The following is a 19,341-nucleotide window of genomic DNA, read 5'->3' as shown; positions in this document are numbered from 1 at the left end:
GTGTATGTGCCTGCCTGCCTGCCTGCCTGCCTGCGCGGAGAAGAGCCTTGAGGAATTGTTGACCTTTCATAGTTCTCCCACTCTCTGTGAGATCAGGGAAAAAGTGCTTGACTGATTAGGGAAAGTTGACTGGAGGCATTCCTCTAGTTTTGCATTCTTCTCTTTGTGTTTCTGATTAGTGGGATCCGTCATTTGTGTGGGATCCTTCATGTGTGTTAATTGATTGCTGTCTTATCAAAATACATTGGGGGGGGGGGGGGATTTCTAAAATAGGATGGTCATTAATATAGTCAGACAGGCGTTTCACATTGCGTTAATGTCACAAGAAACAAGAATTCATGAGCAGAGCTCAAACGATCAAGGGCTGCATTCAATCTAATCCTCCAACAATGCATATTCTGCGTTGTTGTTAATACAACTAAATCCTACTTACATGTCTTATTCAGAAAGTGAGTGAACTGAATATTTTCTGTTGCAAGTACCTAAAACTAGGCTCCTCTTGCTATTTTATTTGAAAATGGGGACAAAAGTATGTTTCTATGCTTTATTCACTTCATTGGAAGTTTGATTGAATTGAGCCCATAGATGAGTCTCTCTAAAGATGGCTGGTTGTTGAGGCCAACACAAGTAGAAGCTACAGTTCACTGCAGTGTGGACCGTGAATTGCCTTTTTATTGTTCCCAAACGTTTAGATTTTTTTGACCATCCAAATGGAATGAGTCAGCCTCGAACTGTGACCCCAGTAGGAGTTGACTGGTGGGTCTTCGTGATTCGCATTTCACTCAATGCCTCTCGCCACCCCTCCTTTCCCTCCACAGGCAATGTCTATGCTGCTTCAAGGAGTACAAGCACCTGGAGGTGTTCAACCAGCTGGTCTACGCCCTCATCAACCTGGTCATCGCTCAGGTCACCAGCCTGAGGGACCGCCTCTGCAGCACCACCAGCCAACGGGGCATCACTAACACCGGGGACAGGGCCACAGGTGGCGCGGAGGGGCCCGGGTCAGAATGGGGAGGAGAGGGAGGGGGTGGAGTAACTGGAGTAGGGCCACACCCCCAGCAACCTCCCTCCTCGCCTGTTGAGGACGAGCCGCTGAATGTGGAGAGGGATTCGGCGGAGGAGGATGCCGCCGGGGACGCACCGGAGCAGAAGCAGAATAACAACAACCAGAACCCAGTCCAGGGGACGAGCCAGGCCCAGCAGGAGGCCCCCAAGCCAGAGGAAAGTAGTAGTGGTATTGGGGCGTCTGAGGCTGGAGCTAGCAGCAGTACGGACAGCCAGGCCCAGGAGGACATGTTTGACTCGTGGAGCACAGAGGACCGGGAGAAGCTGCTGCTCTGCGCCGCCAAGATCTTCCAGATTCAGTTCCCACTGTACACGGCTTACAAACACAACACCCACCCCACCATAGAGGTAATGGAATGACACACCCTGATACAACACAATACATACCCGAACCCCACTGTAGAGGTAAACGAATAACATGTTTCCCCCGACACAACACCCACCCCACCAATGCAGTAATGGTTTAATATGTACCGCCGACACAACGCACACTTGCACCATAGAGGTAAAAGCATAACATGCGCCCATACACACAACTCTATTATGGAATCAGTATTTACCTCCATGGGGTACTTAATACTTGACAATGACATTGGTGTTCTGTTCTCTAACATTTGTCAGTATACAATATACTCGTCATACTTTCTTTTGTTTCCTCTTTCCAGGACATCTCTGCTCATGAAAGCAATATCCTCGGCTCCTTCTGCGACATGAACGTAAGGACTCCTCTGCCCTCGTTGTTTTTTCTGCTCCGCTGTTTCGTCCAAAAACACAATATTCAATCTGCCTGATCGTCGCTTTGTGTCGGTTCCAACTCTTTACAGCAACATCAACGTCTCTCAAATGGCACCCTATTCCCTTTCTAGAGTGCACTACTTTTGACCCGGGCCCGTATGGCTCTGGTCAAAAGTACTGCACTACATGGGGAATAGGGTGCCATTTGGTATGCATCCTACGTCATCCAGTCCTTTTGAAGCAAAGGCCCATGCCTTAATGTCTGGTCTGCCTGTTTGACCAATCGCCAATCTCCTCCTAGTCCCCTCTTCTCTCTCCTGGGGTCATGTTACTCATCTCAGTGATTTATGACATTTTGGGTCTATTTATATTTTATTGGGAAGCTGCATGAAAAGAGGCATGCCCAACAGCTATGTCCCATTTAGGACTGGGAGAGTAGGAAGGCAGGACTCTGAACACTGTTCCCAGGTTGTTGTAATGGGTTTTCACTCGAGGAGGTTTGGTGGAGGTTTGGTGTAGATTTGGTTAACAATTGGTCCTAGAATAGTTCTCCCTCAGGGGTCCAATTACAAATGTTTCTTTTAGGACTAGGGGAGACAGAGGGAGAAGGCTCTCTAAACACTGATCTCAGGTCCCTCTTGTGGCTTTTCAGGCCAACGTACACGAGGTGTGAAATGTGTCTGCAGTATATTTTGAGTTTTTATTAAATTGAGGCTCATTTCCACCTCCCAAGTACTGTCGATCTTTCCCCGGAGTACAATCATTTGTTTCAGGCTAATTTAATAACTTTCTAACTCATACCTCTCCACCATATTAAATTTTTTTAATGGGCTTTTAAGAGATATTTTTAGTGTACAAAGTTCATAGTGTGCATCAGACCGGAGTTCAGATTCTGTGCTTAATTGACCTTGCCTAGCTGGAATAAAACCAATGGAATACTCGAATCAAATTGTATTTCACATGCGCCGAATACAGCAGGTGTGTACTTTACAGTAAAATGCTTACAAGCCCTTAACCAACAATGCAGTTTTAAAGTATTTACTCAAATAAGTAAAAAATGTATGGAAAGATAACATAATTAAAGAGACACAATAAAATAATAGGCTATATACAGGGGGTACCGGTACAGAGTCAGTGTGCGGGGGCACAGGTTAGTTGAGGTAATATGTACAGTACCAGTCAAAAGTTGACACACCTACTCATTCCAGGGTTTTTCTGTATTTTTACTATTTTCTACATTGTTGAAAAATAGGGAAGACATGAACACTGAAATTACACATGGAATCATGTAGTAACCAAAAATGTGTTAAACAAATCTAAATATAGTTCATATTTGAGATTCTTCAAAGTAGCCACCTTTTGCCTTGGTGACATTTTATCACTCTTGGCATTCTCTCAACCAGCTTCATGAGGTAGTCACCTTGAATGCATTTCAATTAAAAGGTGTGCCTTGTTAAAAGTACATTTGTGGAATTTCTTTCCTTAATGCGTTTGAGCCAAGCAGTTGTGTTGTGACATGTTAGGGGTGGTATACAGAAGATAGCCCTATTTGGTAAAAGACCAAGTCCATATTATGGCAAGACAAGAACAGCTCAAATAAGCAAAGGGAAACTACAGTCCATCATTACTTTAAGACATGAAGGTCAGTCAATCTGGAAAATTTCAAGAACTTTGAACGATTCTTCAAGTGCCAGTCGCAAAAACCATCAAGTGCTATGATGAAACCTTTGCTGCAGAGGATAAGTTCATTAGAGTTCCCAGCCTCAGAAATTGCAGACCAAATAAATGCTTCACAGAGTAACAGACACATCTCAACATCAACTGTTCAGAGGAGACCACGTGAATCAGGTCTTCATGGTCGAATTGCTGCAAAGAAACCACTTCTAAAAGACAGCAATAAGACTTGCTTGAGCCAAGAAACACGAGCAATGGACATTAGACTGGTGGGAATCTGTCCTTTGGTCTGTTAATTCCAAATTTGGTTTTTGGTTCCAACCGTCATGTCTTGGTGAGACACAGAGTAGGTGAACGGATGATCTCTGCATGTGTGGTTCCCACGTGAAGCGTGGGGGTGTTTTGCTGGTCACACTGTCTGGGATTTATTTAGAATTCAAGGCACACTTAACCAGCATGGCTACCACAGCATTCTATAGCGATACGCCATCCCATCTGGTTTGTGCTTAGTGGGACTATCATTTTATTTTTCAACAGGACAATGACCCAATACACCTCCAGGCTGTGCAAGGGAAATTTTACCAATAAGGCGAGTGATGGAGTGCTGCATCAGATAACCTGGCCTCCACAATCACCCGACCTCAACCCAAATGAGATGGTTTGGGATGAGTTGGACCGCATAGCGAAGGAAAAGCAGCCAACAAGGGCTCAGCATATGTGGGAACTCCTTCAAGACTGTTGGAAAAGCGTTCTAGATGAAGCTGGTTGAGAGAATGCCAAGAGTGTGCAAAGCTGTCATCAAGGCAAAGGGTTGCTACTTTGAAGAATCTCAAATTTAAAATGTTTTGATTTGTTTAACACTTGGTTACTACAGTGGGGAGAACAAGTGTTTGATACACTACCGATTTTGCAGGTTTTCCTACTTACAAAGCATGTAGAGGTCTGTAATTTTTATCATAGGTACACTTCAACTGTGAGTGACGGAATCTAAAACAAAAATCCAGAAAATCACGTATGATTAAGTAAATAATTTGCATTTTATTGCATGACATAAGTGTTTGATACATCAGAAAAGCAGAACTTAATATTTGGTACAGAAACCTTTGTTTGCAATTACAGAGATCATACGTTTCCTGTAGTTCTTGACCAGGTTTGCACACACTGCAGCAGGGATTTTGGCCCACTCCTCCATACAGACCTTCTCCAGATCCTTCAGGTTTCGGGGCTGTCGCTGGGCAATACGGACTTTCAGCTCCCTCCAAAGATTTTCTATTGGGTTCAGGTCTGGAGACTGGCTAGGCCATTCCAGGACCTTGAGATGCTTCTCACTCCTTAGTTGCCCTGGCTGTGTGTTTCGGGTCGTTGTCATGCTGGAAGACCCAGCCACGACCCATCTTCAATGCTTTTACTGAGGGAAGGAGGTTGTTGGCCAAGATCTCGTGATACATGGCCCCATCCATCCTCCCCTCAATACGGTGCAGTCGTCCTGTCCCCTTTGCAGAAAAGCATCCCCAAAGAATGATGTTTCCACCTCCATGCTTCACGGTTGGGATGGTGTTCTTGGGGTTGTACTCATCCTTCTTCTTCCTCCAAACACGGTGAGTGGAGTTCAGACCAAAAAGCTCTATTTTTGTCTCATCAGACCACATGACCTTCTCCCATTCCTCCTCTGGATCATCCAGATGGTCATTGGCAAACTTCAGACGGGCCTGGACATGCGCTGGCTTAAGCAGGGGGACCTTGCGTGCGCTGCAGGATTTTAATCCATGACGGCGTAGTGTGTTACTAATGGTTTTCTTTGAGACTGTGGTCCCAGCTCTCTTCAGGTCATTGACCAGGTCCTGCCATGTAGTTCTGGGCTGATCCCTCACCTTCCTCATGATCATTGATGCCCCACGATGTGAGATCTTGCATGGAGCCCCAGACCGAGGGTGATTGACCGTCATCTTGGACCTCTTCCATTTTCTAATAATTGCGCCAACAGTTGTTGCCTTCTCACCAAGCTGTTTGCCTATTGTCCTGTAGCCCATCCCAGCCTTGTGCAGGTCTATAATTTTATCCCTGATGTCCTTACACAGCTCTCTGGTCTTGGCCATTGTGGAGAGGTTGGAGTCTGTTTGATTGAGTGGACAGGTGTCTTTTATACAGGTAACGAGTTCAAACAGGTGCAGTTAATACAGGTAATGAGTGGAGAACAGGAGGGCTTCTTAAGGAAAAACTAACAGGTCTGTGAGAGACGGTATTCTTACTGGTTGGTAGGTGATCAAATACTTATGTCATGCAATAAAATGCAAATGAATTACTTAAAAATCATACAATGTGATTTTCTGGATTTTTGTTTTAGATTCCGTCTCTCACAGTTGAAGTGTACCTATGATAAAAAATTACAGACCTCTACATGCTTTGTAAGTAGGAAAACCTGCAAAATCAGCAGTGTATCAAATACGTGTTCTCCCCACTGTACATGATTCCTTGTGTGTTATTTCGTAGTTTTGATGTCTTCACTATTATTCTACAATGTAGAAAATTGTCAAAATAAAGATTTAGTAGGTGTGTCCAAACTTGTCACTGGTACTGTACATATAGGTAAAGTGACTATGCATTGATAATAAACAGAGTAGCAGCAGTGTAAAAATGGGGGGGGTGTTTATCAATGCATATAGTCTGGGTAGCCTGTCAATGCATATAGTCTGGGTAGTTATTTGATTAGCTGTTCAGGAGTCTTATGGCTTGAGGGTAGAAGCTGTTAAGAAGCCTTTTGGACCTAGACTTGGCACTCTTGTACTGCTTGTCGTGTGGTACCAGAGAGAACACTATGACTAGCGTGGCTGGAGTCTTTGGCAACTTTTAGGGCCTTCCTTTGACACAGCCTGATCTAGAGGTCCTGGATGGCTGTAAGCGTGGCCCCAGTGATGTACTGGGCCGTACGCACTACCCTCTGTAGTGCCTTGCGGTTGGAGGCCGAGCAGTTGCCATACCAGGCAGTGATGCAACCGGTCAGGATGCTCTCGATGGTGCAGTTGTAGAACCTTTTGAGGATCTGAGGACCCATGCCAAATCATTTCAGTCTCCTGAGGGGGAATAGGCATTGTTGTGCCATCTTCACGACTGTATTGGTGTGTTTGGACCATGATAGTTTTTTGGTGACGTGGACACCAAGGAACTTGAATCTCTCAACCTGCTCCACTACAGCCCCGTCGATGAGAAGGAGGGCATGCTCGGCCTGTAGTCCACGGCCTGTAGTCCTCCTTTTCCTGTAGTCCACGATCATTTCCTTTGTCTTGATCACGTTGAGGGAGAGGTTGTTATCCTGGCACCACACTGCCAGGTCTCTGACTTCCTCCCTATAGATTCTCATCGTTGTTGATCAGGCCTACCACTGTTGTCGTCTGCAAACTTGATGGTTTCGGAGTCGTGCTTGACCATGCAGTCATGGGTGAACAAGGAATACAGGAGGGGACTGAGGACGCACCCCTGAGAGGCCCCAGTGTTGAGGATCAGCGTGGCAGATATGTTGATACCTACTCTTACCACCTGGGGGCGGCCCGTCAGGAAGTCCAGGATCCAGTTGCAGAGGGAGGTGTTTAGTCCCAGGGTCCTTAGCTTAGTGATGAGCTTTGTGGGTACTATGGTGTTGAACGCTGAGCTGTAGTCAATGAATAGCATTCTCATGAGGGTTTTCCTTTTGTCCAGGTGTGAAGGGCAGTGTGGTGTGAAATAGAGATTGCGTCATCTGTGGATCTGTTGGAGTGGTATGCAAATTGGAGTAGGTCTAGGGTTTCTGGGATAATGGTGTTGATGTGAGCCATGACCCACCTTTTAAAGCACTTATGGCTACAGACGTTAGTGCTACAGGTCGGTAGTCATTTAGGCAGGTTATCTTGGTGTTCTTGGGCACAGGGACTATGGTGGTCTGCTTGAAACATGTTGGAATTACAGACTCAGACAGGGAGAGGTTGAAAATGTAATTGAAGACAATTGCCAGTTGGTCAGCACATGCTCTTAGTACACGTCCTTAGTACACGGCCTTGCAGCCAAATGAATGTTGACTTGTTTCAAGGTCTTACTCACATCGGCTACGGAGAGCGTGATCACGCATTCGTCCGGAACAGCTGGTGCTCTCATGCATGCTTCAGTGTTGCTTGCCTCGAAGTGAGCATATAAGTAATTTATCTCGTCTGATAGGCTCCTGTCACTGGACAGCTTGCGACTCCGCTTCCGTTTGTAGTCTGTAATAGTTTCCAAGCCCTGCCACATCTGTCGGAGGGCATAGCTGGATTTATTATAAGCGTCTTTAGCTCAGTGCGGATGTTGCCTGTAATCCATGGCTTCTGGTTGGAGTATATACGTACGGCCACTGTGGTAAAGACGTTATCGATACACTTATTGATGAAGTTCCCTACTCATCTGGAACATCAGGCAGGCTTAAGCAAATGCTCAAAGATTTCATACACTACGTACCCAGCTCTGGTCTGCATACTCTGTCCTGAATAGGCTGCAAAAAAGCCATAATCTCGTCTCCTTCATGAGATGGTGTGAAAGAACTAGACAAGTGAAAGCAAATTCCCAGTATACATCCATCCACCATATTGCTTTCACCTATAGTTCTGATAAACCAAAAGGAGATGCGGGTATGAAACCACTTGAAACCATTGAGTTGCACTAATCACGCTAGTCTCTTCCACTATGATTTGCGATATGAAGCCAAAGTTATTTTTCCATTTCCGTGTGGACAATGAAGTTGTATTGACCTTGTTTTTCCCTGTGACCAGGATGTGGAGGTCCCCTTGCACTTGCTGCGCTATGTTTGCCTGTTCTGTGGCAAGCACGGTCTGTCGCTCATGAAGGACTGCTTTGAGTCAGGCACGCCAGAGAGCCTGCCCTTCCCCATTGCCCACGCCTTCATCACCATCGTCTCCAATGTGAGTAGGAGTTGATCCCAAAATGGCACCACAGCCCACTTGGCAGCCGCCCAATAAATTAATCCAGCCACCCAACATTGCAGCCCAACCACCTAATATATATTTACCACAATCTCCAGATGCTGTTTCAGCTCCATATGCAGATGTTCTTGATGCAGTTTATATGTTATAGCACAGCTGTTTCATTTGTGAATGCTCTCTCTGTCAGCAATTGCAGTGAATAATCAGTTGTCAGCCAGCTCTGTTAAAGTGTTTTTAGGTTTTCCACTGCTTCTCACACATCTCAAGGTATGTCAGTCTGATTCCAATTCTGTTTGTTCTCTCCTCAAACACAGATCCGAATATGGTTGCACATTCCCGCCGTCATGCAGCACATTATACCGTTCCGCACGTATGTAATACGGTAAGTTCACACTCTCCATATCAATGAAACTCTGTGTTGAAATCTCTATTTACTTCTGTGGTGAAATCTCTATTTACTTCAGAGTGAGGATAATTAAGTCTTCATTAGTTTCTCACCACCAGTGACTCTTCACTAGTGCTTTGAAATGCCTAATTAGGCATGTATCAATACAGATTGAATCACAAATCGTTTTTTGAATATAATGGCTAATGTTAATCATGTCGTTTTCCCCATATCAAATACAGCTCTAAACAATATGGCATCCCATACGGCTGCGTAGTGCTTTTTTTCCCCCTGCAGTCATTGTAAGAGAATAAGAAAATGGGGCAGAGAGAGGAGAGGAGAGTTGCCTTTGCAGTCGGAGCTCCTCTCGTCAGAAATGGCCCAAGGGGCTGTTTGAGATGCATATTGTATTTGTATACACAGTGCTGTGTTGTTCAATTCGCCCGCCACTTTCCAGCACACAATCAAACGCACTTGATAGAGATGCTCCCCTGAATATTGGATGTAGTATTAGGGGGACATTATGCAAATGGTGTAACCCAGCATATTGGCAGTCGATTAGCATAAATCAAGGATGAATTTAGTGGATGCTCTTACAAAGCAAGCATATTTTTGTTGTATTTGAGTTGAATTTCAAAATTCAATCAGATACTTGACTGTATGTATTTTTTTTCTGGATGGAAAGCAATTGCAGCTGAGAGCCCTCTCTTGCTGTGCCACCAACTGGTGTTGCTAGGAAGAGCTTCCCTCGCCATGGTAACAGTGGCCAGTGCTCCAGTCAGCTTCTCCTCACATGACCTTGGAGCAGCCAGACATCTTGCAGTCGTTGTTGTACCTCTGTCATGTGACCTGGGGGGGGCTGGTTTAACTGGTCCTGATGTCCAAATTGAACATTCTTTACTCATTTTGATCCTTAGTCTACGAAGAATGATGAAATGTGACTTTCTGACTCCAGTGCATTGCCACCTTATAGCGTATCACTCCTTCCTCCTGAATTGAGCAAAATGTTTGTTTTCTCAGTAGTTATTATTGATCTTATTGATCGCAAAGACTAGATTCTCATTGTAGCCAACTATTGTCATGGATTTTCTCAGGAGCTTATCAGAGTGCTTCTCATCTGACTGTTGCAGCCAGCCTCGATAGATGCCCCACACTTAGTCTTGACTATTTAGTCCCATTTGTCCAGTCATTATGTCCAATCTGTCTACCATGTCTTCTCCAGAAACACACTTGATAGAACCTGACAAAAGGACTTCAACTTTAAAACTAAACAGAACAAATAAAAGTATTTCCTAACGAAGGGACTTCCTGGTTTAAACAAAGTTAACTCAATTCACAAATAACTTCTTTCCCAAATGTGTCCCTCCCCAGGTACCTGTGCAAGCTGTCGGACCAGGAGCTGCGTCAGAGCGCGGCACGCAACATGGCCGACCTGATGTGGAGCACAGTGAAGGAGCCGCTGGACAGCGCACTGTGCTTCGATAAGGAGAGCCTGGACCTGGCCTTCAAGTACTTCATGTCCCCCACGCTCACCATGAGGCTGGCCGGCCTCAGCCAAATCACGGTGAGACTCACACGTGCACCCAGAGACACATACACCCACGCTCACACACTGCCGTGTTGCTTGCTCTCTGGGAGTCTAGGCCGGGTTACTGTGAGGCACATTGTGACAGCTGTTTTGTTTTTGACACAGCTTCACTAGGACTTTCAGTTTAATGTAACGAAGACTTTTACACAAGGGCCAATAACTCAATCAATTAAGTATACTGGTGTGTACATACATTCATTACATTTTTATAACTCGTTTTCTCCCCACAGAATCAGCTCCACACCTTCAACGACGTCTGTAATAATGAGTCTCTGGTGTCCGATACCGAAACGTAAGTCAATTGATTTGATTTTACAATGAAACTTAAGTCAGTTGTGTAGATTTTTACAAAGAAACATAAGTCCATTGAGTTGATTTAGCACTGCGTCACGGACCGTAAAAGCAGCGTACCTCAAACTGTCCCTCCAGGTCAATAGCAAAGGAACTAGCTGACTGGCTAATCAACAACAATGTGGTGGAGCACATATTTGGACCAAATTTGCACATAGAGGTGAGTTTTCCCATTCCAAGTCGTTATTACACTAAGTCAATACATTTTTTATGGGCAATCTGTGTTTTAACTCCCCTGTTAATGCAGAGTTTGTCTTTGTGCCTTTGTTGTCGTTCCAGATAATTAAACAGTGCCAAGTGATCCTGAACTTCCTTGCCGCAGAGGGCAGGCTCAGCACCCAGCATGTGGACTGCATCTGGGCCGCAGCTCAGGTAACTAGACCCTAAACGCCAGGGGCCGCATGTATAAAGATTTTCAGCGTAGAAATGCAGGTTTTTAGGATACATTTTGCCTCTAATCAAATTGAGGGACTTAATCCTAGAGCAGCACTCCTACTCTGAAATTCTATGCATATTTATACTTATTTTCTTTACTGTATTCTACCAATTAGTTTTGCTATCATAATCCATTGAATTATTTTTGTTCTTTTCCATTGATGTTCTCCTTGACCTTGTCTCTCTATCTGTTCTCCCCATGTAGCTGAAGCACTGTAGCCGTTACATCCACGACCTGTTCCCCTCGCTCATCAAGAATCTGGACCCTGTGCCGCTGCGCCACGTCCTCAACCTGGTGTCCGGCCTGCACCCCAGTGCGCACACCGAACAGGTACACACACACACATCATGAGTGCCCAATGGTAGTTGATCGTATTCTACTAATGACCTAGATCCGGGAAGATGCCAGTATCGCGATACTCGTATTGTGGCAAGGAAACAGAACACAAAGCAAATTTAGGCCGCGGCAAGGAGTGGACAATCAAATGTTGAGTGTGATTTGATCTACATATCACCAGCTCCGCACCCCCTGCAGCTACTTGCCCAAGCCTCCCCAGCTTCTCCTTCACCCAAATCCAGATAGCTGATGTTCTGAAAGAGCTACAAAACCTGGACCCGTACAAATCAGCTGGGCTAGACAATCTGGACCCTCTCTTTCTAAAATTATCCGCCGCCATAGTTGCAACACCATATTACTAGTCTGTTCAACCTCTTTCATATCGTCCGAGATTCCTAAAGATTGGAAAGCTGCCGCGGTCATCCCCCTCTTCAAAGGGGGAGACACTCTAGACCCAAACTGTTAGACTTGTATCCATCCTGCCCTGCCTTTCTAAGGTCTTCGAAAGCCAAGTTAACAAACAGATCACTGACCATTTCAAATCCCACCATACCTTCTCCGCTATGCAATCTGGTTTCAGAGCTGGTCATGGGTGCACCTCAGCCACGCTCAAGGTACTAAACGATATCATAACCGCCATTGATAAAAGACACTACTGTGCAGCCGTCTTCATCAACCTGGCCAAGGCTTTTGACTCTGTCATTCACCGTATCTTATCGGCAGACTCAATAGCCTTGGTTTTTCAAATGACTGCCTCGCCTGGTTCACCAACTACTTCTCAGACAGAGTTCAGTGTGTCAAATCGGAGGGCCTGTTGTCCGGACCTCTGGCAGTCTCAATGGGGGTGCCACAGGGTTCAATTCTCGGGCCGACTCTTTCTCTGTCTATATCAACGATGTCGCTCTTGATTCCTTGATCCTCCTCTATGCAGACAACACCATTCTGTATAAATCTGAACCTTCTTTGGACACTGTGTTAACAAACCTCCAAACGAGCTTCAATGCCATACAACACTCCTTCCGTGGCCTCCAACTGTTCTTAAATGCTAGTAAAACTAAATGCATGCTCTTTAACCGATTGCTGCCCGCACCCACCTGCCCGACTAGCATCACTACTCTGGACGGTTCTGACTTAGAACATGTGGACAACTACAAATACCTAGTTGTCTGGTTAGACTGTAAACTCTCCTTCCAGACTCATATTAAACATATCCAATCCAAAATTAAATCTAGAATCGGCTTCCTATTTCGCAATAAAGCCTCCTTCACTCACGCTGCCAAACATACCCTCGTAAAACTGACTATCCTACCGATCCTCGACCTCACGATGTCATTTACAAAATAGCCTCCAACACTCTACTCAGCAAATTGGATGCAGTCTATCACAGTGCCACCCGTTTTGTCACGAAAGCCCCATATACTACCCACCACTGCGACCTGTATGCTCTCGTTGGCTGGCCCTCGCTACATATTCATCGCCAAACCCACTGACTCCAGGTCATCAATAAGTCTTTGCTAGGTAAACCTCCGCCTTATCTCAGCTCACTGGTCACCATAGCAACAACCACCAGTAGCACGCGCTCCAGCAGGTGTATCTCAATGGTCATCAGCTATCTGAGCAGCTTACCGATCGCTGCAGCTGTACACAGCCCATCTGTAAATAGCCCATCCAACTACCAACCTCATCCCCATATTGTTTTTATTAACTTTTTTTTGCTCTTTTGCACACCAGTATTTCTACTTGCACATCTATCACTCCAGTGTTAATTTACTAAATTGTAATTACTTCGCTCTGATGGCCTATTTATTGCCTTACTTCCTTACTCCATTTGCACATACTGTATATAGATTTTTCTATTGTGTTATTGACTGTACTTTTGTTTATCCCACGTGTAACTGTTTTTGTCACACTGCTTTGCTTTAACTTGGCCAGGTCGCAGTTGTAAATGAGAACTTGTTCTCAACTGGCCTACCTGGTTAAATAAAGGTGAAATCAAAAAAAAATATGAAATGACTTTGATAAGGAGCTTTATAGTCACATACACCCAGTCTAACAGAGCTGCTCTTTGTCTTGGTCACCTGCCCACCATAAAGATCCTATAATTGTGATTCTGTATGTAATTCAATGCTGCTCCCCCCAGACCCTGTACCTGGCCTCCATGCTCATAAAGGCTCTGTGGAACAACGCCCTGTCCGCAAAGGCCCAGCTCTCCAAGCAGAGCTCCTTCGCCTCGCTGCTCAACACCAACGTCCCCATGGGCAACAAGAAAGGTACGATGGTTGTGTTTATGTCTGTGTATTTCAAGGGGAGATATATATATATATATATATATATATTAATATACATACATATACTTTGATCAGTGGTAGTCGTCAACTCCGGTGCTGTTAAGTTGGTGGTATGCAGGTTTTTGGTCCAGTCTAGCACTAATCAAGGAGTTGAATCAGATGTTTTAGTGCTGGGATGGAACAAAAGTCTTGAACACCTTTTAGATACCAATAACCATGGTTTACCACTTACTTAGATAAATATGCTTTTAAACATCTCTGCTATATATAGACTACGTTATGTTTTGTGAGCTGCGATATCTGATGCATCAAGCCTCTGCTTCTCGTCTCTACCCAGGCTCCCCAGCAGCCAGCCCGGACAGCAGTGACAACAGCGACACTCACCACAGCGGCGGTAGTGACATGGAGATGGACGAGCAGATGATGGGCGGCAGCAAGCGGGGCCAGCAGAGACTCTCTGACACGGAGGTTAGCAGCACTCTAGTACCCTTTTCACACCATCTAGTTGGAGAAACAAGTGATGCGCGTTCTCAATACATTTCATGGGAATTGCTATTAGTAGCAAACTGTGACTTTCCAGCACTGTTCAGAAATCCAAGACTTTATAAAAAAATTTTTTTTTGCCTAGCCTCTGTCTCCAATTGCTAACTTTAGACTTTTTATCAAAAAGCTAGTCTAAGTCAATGTCCCCGATTATTAGCATGTCTTGTGGTTCTGATGTATGGCTGGTTTAACTGGAACTGATTTGGTCTCCTCTCTCCGCCCCGTCCAGGAGTCGATGCAGGGCAGCTCGGACGAGACGGCCAACAGCATGGAGGAGGGCAGCAGTGGGCCGGGCAGCAGCAGTGGCCACAGCGAGGGCTCCAGCAACGAGGCGGGTTCCAGCCGTGCCAGCCAGTCAGCGGGAAGCCCCGGCAGTGAGCTGCACTCTGATGACATGGCTGACAGCGAGGTCCTCAAGGAGGAAGAGGAGGAGGAAGATGATGAAGATGATGATGAAGATGAGGACGACGAAGAGGATGAAGAGGGGAACAACCGGGGTGTCGCGGCCGAGGGCAGCCCACAGAAGCAGCCCCGGGACCAGCCAGAGGTCAGGAAGCGGAAAGCGGGCGAGGCGCTGGTGGAGGAGCATGGCGAGAGAGCCGAAAGAGGGGCAGGAGACGGACCAAAACCCAAATGTTTGCCCTTTAACCCCGATGCAGCCGTCGGCATGGTAACGGCTGCGGTATCAATGGAGGGCCGCATGAGGATGCTGGACGCCTGCTCGGCCCGGCCTGAGGGGCCCGAACAACAACATTCAGAGATGGGAGGCCCCTCATCCCAAATGGCCCCTGGCCCCCAGGAGCAGACCTGCCTGCCCTGCCCCGGGGACTTCCTGGGGGACGCCATGGGCAACGAGCTGTTCAACTGCCGACACTTCATCGGGCCCCACAACCACCATCATCACCACCATCATGAAGGGTAAGACTATCACCCTCTCTTTTGCTTTCTTTACGCTAACCTGTATCTTCTTTATGTCTCTTCTTTCACAATGTTCTGTTTGGCAAATTTGCCTCGGGAGAGGAGGTTCTTTTAAGGCTTCTATCATCTACAGACCCCAACAACTGTCCGTTGCCGGTTCTACATGTTGATTCAGGACCAACTACTAGCAATTATGTCGGCGTCCAAATGACTCTAGACACCATCATAGACGGTTGAGTTGGCTGTAGTTGCATCGATGTGTAGAAGTGTCCAGTCAATCCTTTCTACATTTGTCATGAGGAACTAGATGTTCACTGATTGTACAAAACATTATGAACACCTTCCTAATATTGAGTTACACCCCGTTTTGCCCTCAGAACAGCTTCAATTTGTTGGGGCATGGACTCTACAAGGCGTCAAGCGTTCCACAGGGATGCTGGCCCATGTTGACTCCAATGCTTCCCACAGTTGTTTCAAGTTGGCTGGATGTCCTTTGGGTGGTGGACCAATCTTGATACACACGGGCAACTGTTGAGCGTGTGAAACCCTGCAGCATTGCAGTGCTTGACACACTCAACACGGTGCGCCTGGCACCTTCTACCATACCCCATTCAAAGGCACTTAAATGTTTTGTCTTGCCCTTTAACCCTCTGAATGGCACACATACGCAATCCATGTCTCAATTGTAATTGTATTAAACTGTAATTACTTTGCTACTATGGCCTATTGATTGCCTTACCTCCTCACACCATTTGCACACACTGTATATAGACTTTCTTTTTCTCTATTGTATTATTGACTGTATGTTTGTTTATTCCATGTGTAACTCTGTTTGTGTCGCACTGCTTTGCTTTATCTTGGCCAGGTCGTAGTTGTAAATGAGAACTTGTTCTCAACTAGCTTACCTGGTTAAATAAAGGTTAAATAAAAAAAATATTGTGATCTAAATCCTTTAACCTGTCTCCTCCCTTTCATCTACACTGATTTGAAGTGGATTTAACAAGTGACATCAGTAATTGATCATAGTTTTCACCTGGATTCACCTGGTCAGTCTTTCATGGAAAGAGCAATGTTTTGTACGTTCAGTGTAAATGTATTTGTTTTCCCTGCAACGTGAATCTTGGGCATATTCAAGTGACAAAAACATGCATTGCCCTTCTAACATTGAATCATCCACCAGGCACATGGTGGACGACATGCTGAGCGCAGATGACGTGTCCTGCAGCAGCTCCCAGATCAGCGCCAAGTCGGAGAAGAACATGGCCGACTTTGACGGTGAGGAGTCTGGTTGTGAGGAGGAGCTGGTGCAGATCAACTCGCACGCCGAGCTCAGCTCCCACTTGCAGCAACACCTGCCCAACCTGGCCTCTATCTACCACGAGCACATGGTGCAAGGTAGGCTGCACTGCACGGTGCACCTAGGGTTGTGAATTTACTTAAATTGACCCCAAATTCCCGGGTTTCCCAGAAATCGTGGCTCGAAAATTCACAGAATACCGCACTCGCGTAACGGTTTACCCACTTATTGCACACCGATAACGGGCCTCAGTTTACAGCAGCAAGAATCATGTAGTTATGGTTCTACTAATCATCTGGATGGGTCAATCCAGTCAAACGCTTTCACCGTCAGTTAATCCCGTGTAGCTCAGGTGGTAGAGCATGGCGCTTTTATGACACTTTTATTTAACCTTTATTTAACTAGGCAAGTCGGTTAAGAACACATTCTTATTCACAATAACGGCCTACCGGCGAACAGTTGGTTAGCTTCCTTGTTCAGGGGCAGAACGACAGATTTTGTACCTTGTCAGCTCGGGGATTCGATCCAGCAACCTTTCGGTTACTAGTCCAACGCTCTAACCACTAGGCTACCTGCCACCCCAGGCTTGCAACCCCAGGGTTGTGGGTTCGATTCCCACGGTGGACCAGTATGACAATGTATATATTCATTACTGCTGTGGATAAGAGCGTCTGCTAAATAAAATAAATAGAAAACTTCTACCTGTAAACGTGACAGTATGGTGTTCCATATGGCTGCTCTTTTATTGCCATTCTTAGTGTCACTCGATTTGTTGTTATCCTTGACCCATTTTAGCATGATATTTTAGCTTGACATTTTAGCACTTCAGTTAGTCTTTACTGAACCTTTTGATGGCTCTCTTTTTCACCAGCGGCTCTGTTTTATTCCTCTGCAGGCCCGCAGGTCCACAAGCACCAGTACTCTGGCAATGCCGTGACTGACATCAACCTGGACAACGTGTGCAAGAAGGGCAACACGCTGCTCTGGGACCTGGTGCAGGATGAGGACGCGGTAAGAACCATGACACTGGATTACACCGTGCACTAAGAAAGCATTCTGGTACTGTCAACTTTCACCACCCTGTGAAGTTCATTACAAATGATTTCATCTGGAGCTTAATAAAACTGCATCGCGTGACTGTGAATATATATCTCAACGTCATGGTTAGTCTATCAACAATTGTGCGATTTGTTGCAAATTCTAATCAGCGACCAAAAAAGTATCCACCCTTGTCTAGAGTATTTGTTTTGTTTCACATTTTAGGGAATTTTCTGACAATTTGACAGTTTTAAATCAGGCCTGTTATGATATATATATTTATCCAATGGTACTTTACTCGCATAAAAATGGTTGGATGGAAACATGGTTACTGTGTGGAAAACACGTTTTGTCAGCTACAAAATACTCAACGTATTAGGAGACTGCGTCACTTCCTCCTTCAGGTTTCAACGAGCAGCTCATTTATTATTGAGGTTAGTTATCCCTATTAGTTTAGGATCTTTGTGATATTCTGAAGTCTGAAAAAGGTGCGAGTGACCTTTCTCCGTTCTTCCCGGTTCCATCAGATCCACCTGTCGGAGGGCCTGATCAACGAGGCGGAGAAGCTCCTGTGCTCTCTGGTGTGCTGGTTCACCGACCGTCAGATCCGCATGCGCTTCATCGAGGGCTGCCTGGAGAACCTAGCCCACAACAGGTGTGTGTGTGTGTGCGCGTGTATGTCTGTGTGAACAACATAGCTCTGAAATAAATTGATGTCAAATGATTTTGTATTATCCCTTCCTTGGCTAGCTATTATGTGAAACTTGTTTCGTGTCTCCATGCTTCTCTCTCTCACAGATCCGTGGTCGTCTCTCTGCGCCTCCTTCCCAAACTTTTCGGCACTTTTCAGCAGTTCGGCTCCAGCTACGACACCCACTGGATCACCATGTAAGCATCGCACCCTCAGCATGATTAGAACAGACAAACGTTGTCCATTACATGGCATCACAGAATAACATTGACAATGCAACAGATTTGCACATATTGGACATATTGTGTCCATAACTCTGACCATACCAAATGTCACACAAACAGTAGTTATGTTCGTAAATTCACTTTTGGAGTGCCAGAGTACGGTCAGGGCCTTCGTAAATTCCGAGCGTTGTCGGATTGCCTGTTCGTAAATTCAGAGTGTTTCGCACTCGGAGTGTTCAGAGCGCACGCTGGACACTGTCCGAGGAATAGGGTTGATCCGTGCGTTCTCAGGAGTGTTCTCACACAGCAGTCAAGCACCCAGTCTGTCTAACGTTGGTTAGCTTCCTAGCTATTTCCAGACACAAATGAGAGAACAGCTCACTCTGACCATTTTACTCACCCTAACAGAGCTGGTTAGGCTGCTATCCACAGCGTTGGTGACTGTAACTGTGCTGCTGGCTACAATTTAATGAAGCTTTTTTGGCAGACGTTTACTGACAGCGGCCGTATTCAACGGCTGTTACGTGTTCTTAAATTCAGCCGTTATTCTGTGCTCTGGCACACTCGGACGAGAGTGCTCAGAAATCGGAGCAGATGATGAATTTGCGAACGCACACTCTTTGACGTGGTGCGTCATGTCTTTCAGGTGGGCAGAGAAGGAGCTGCACATGATGAAGCTGTTCTTCGAGAACCTGCTGCACTACATCCAGGAAGTCCGAGAGCAGAGGCACAAGTTTGCCCTGTGAGTAACCCACCCGTTCTCTCCCTCCCCCATTGACATTATTGGCTTTGCCTTGTAACTATACACCGGTAACAGTCTTATTACTGT

General features: G+C 45.7%; 1 protein-coding gene across 6 annotated transcripts in view; it reads left to right on the top strand.

Annotated features, from left to right (window-relative positions):
- The window catches only part of LOC106585779 (ubiquitin carboxyl-terminal hydrolase 34), a 61,069-nt gene that overhangs the window by 6,812 nt on the left and 34,916 nt on the right, over nt 1–19,341 (top strand). For 3 of the 6 annotated variants that reach the window (XM_014172422.2, XM_014172402.2, XM_014172394.2), the window contains exons 3-19: nt 819–1,413; nt 1,731–1,781; nt 8,247–8,396; nt 8,732–8,799; nt 10,174–10,366; nt 10,621–10,682; nt 10,820–10,901; nt 11,021–11,113; nt 11,382–11,507; nt 13,654–13,783; nt 14,139–14,269; nt 14,574–15,262; nt 16,443–16,657; nt 17,431–17,570; nt 18,125–18,252; nt 18,396–18,485; nt 19,159–19,254. In XM_014172422.2, coding sequence (XP_014027897.2) covers nt 819–1,413; nt 1,731–1,781; nt 8,247–8,396; nt 8,732–8,799; nt 10,174–10,366; nt 10,621–10,682; nt 10,820–10,901; nt 11,021–11,113; nt 11,382–11,507; nt 13,654–13,783; nt 14,139–14,269; nt 14,574–15,262; nt 16,443–16,657; nt 17,431–17,570; nt 18,125–18,252; nt 18,396–18,485; nt 19,159–19,254 — 3,039 coding nt within the window. The remainder of the gene's footprint in view (nt 1–818; nt 1,414–1,730; nt 1,782–8,246; nt 8,397–8,731; nt 8,800–10,173; nt 10,367–10,620; nt 10,683–10,819; nt 10,902–11,020; nt 11,114–11,381; nt 11,508–13,653; nt 13,784–14,138; nt 14,270–14,573; nt 15,263–16,442; nt 16,658–17,430; nt 17,571–18,124; nt 18,253–18,395; nt 18,486–19,158; nt 19,255–19,341) is intronic. The other 3 variants (XM_014172427.2, XM_014172414.2, XM_014172436.2) reach the window with 2 other exon arrangements.

This window comes from Salmo salar, chromosome ssa02 (genome assembly GCF_905237065.1).
Source record: "Salmo salar chromosome ssa02, Ssal_v3.1, whole genome shotgun sequence".
NCBI lineage: Eukaryota > Metazoa > Chordata > Actinopteri > Salmoniformes > Salmonidae > Salmo > Salmo salar.
This window is presented reverse-complemented; position numbering and strand designations above follow the sequence as displayed.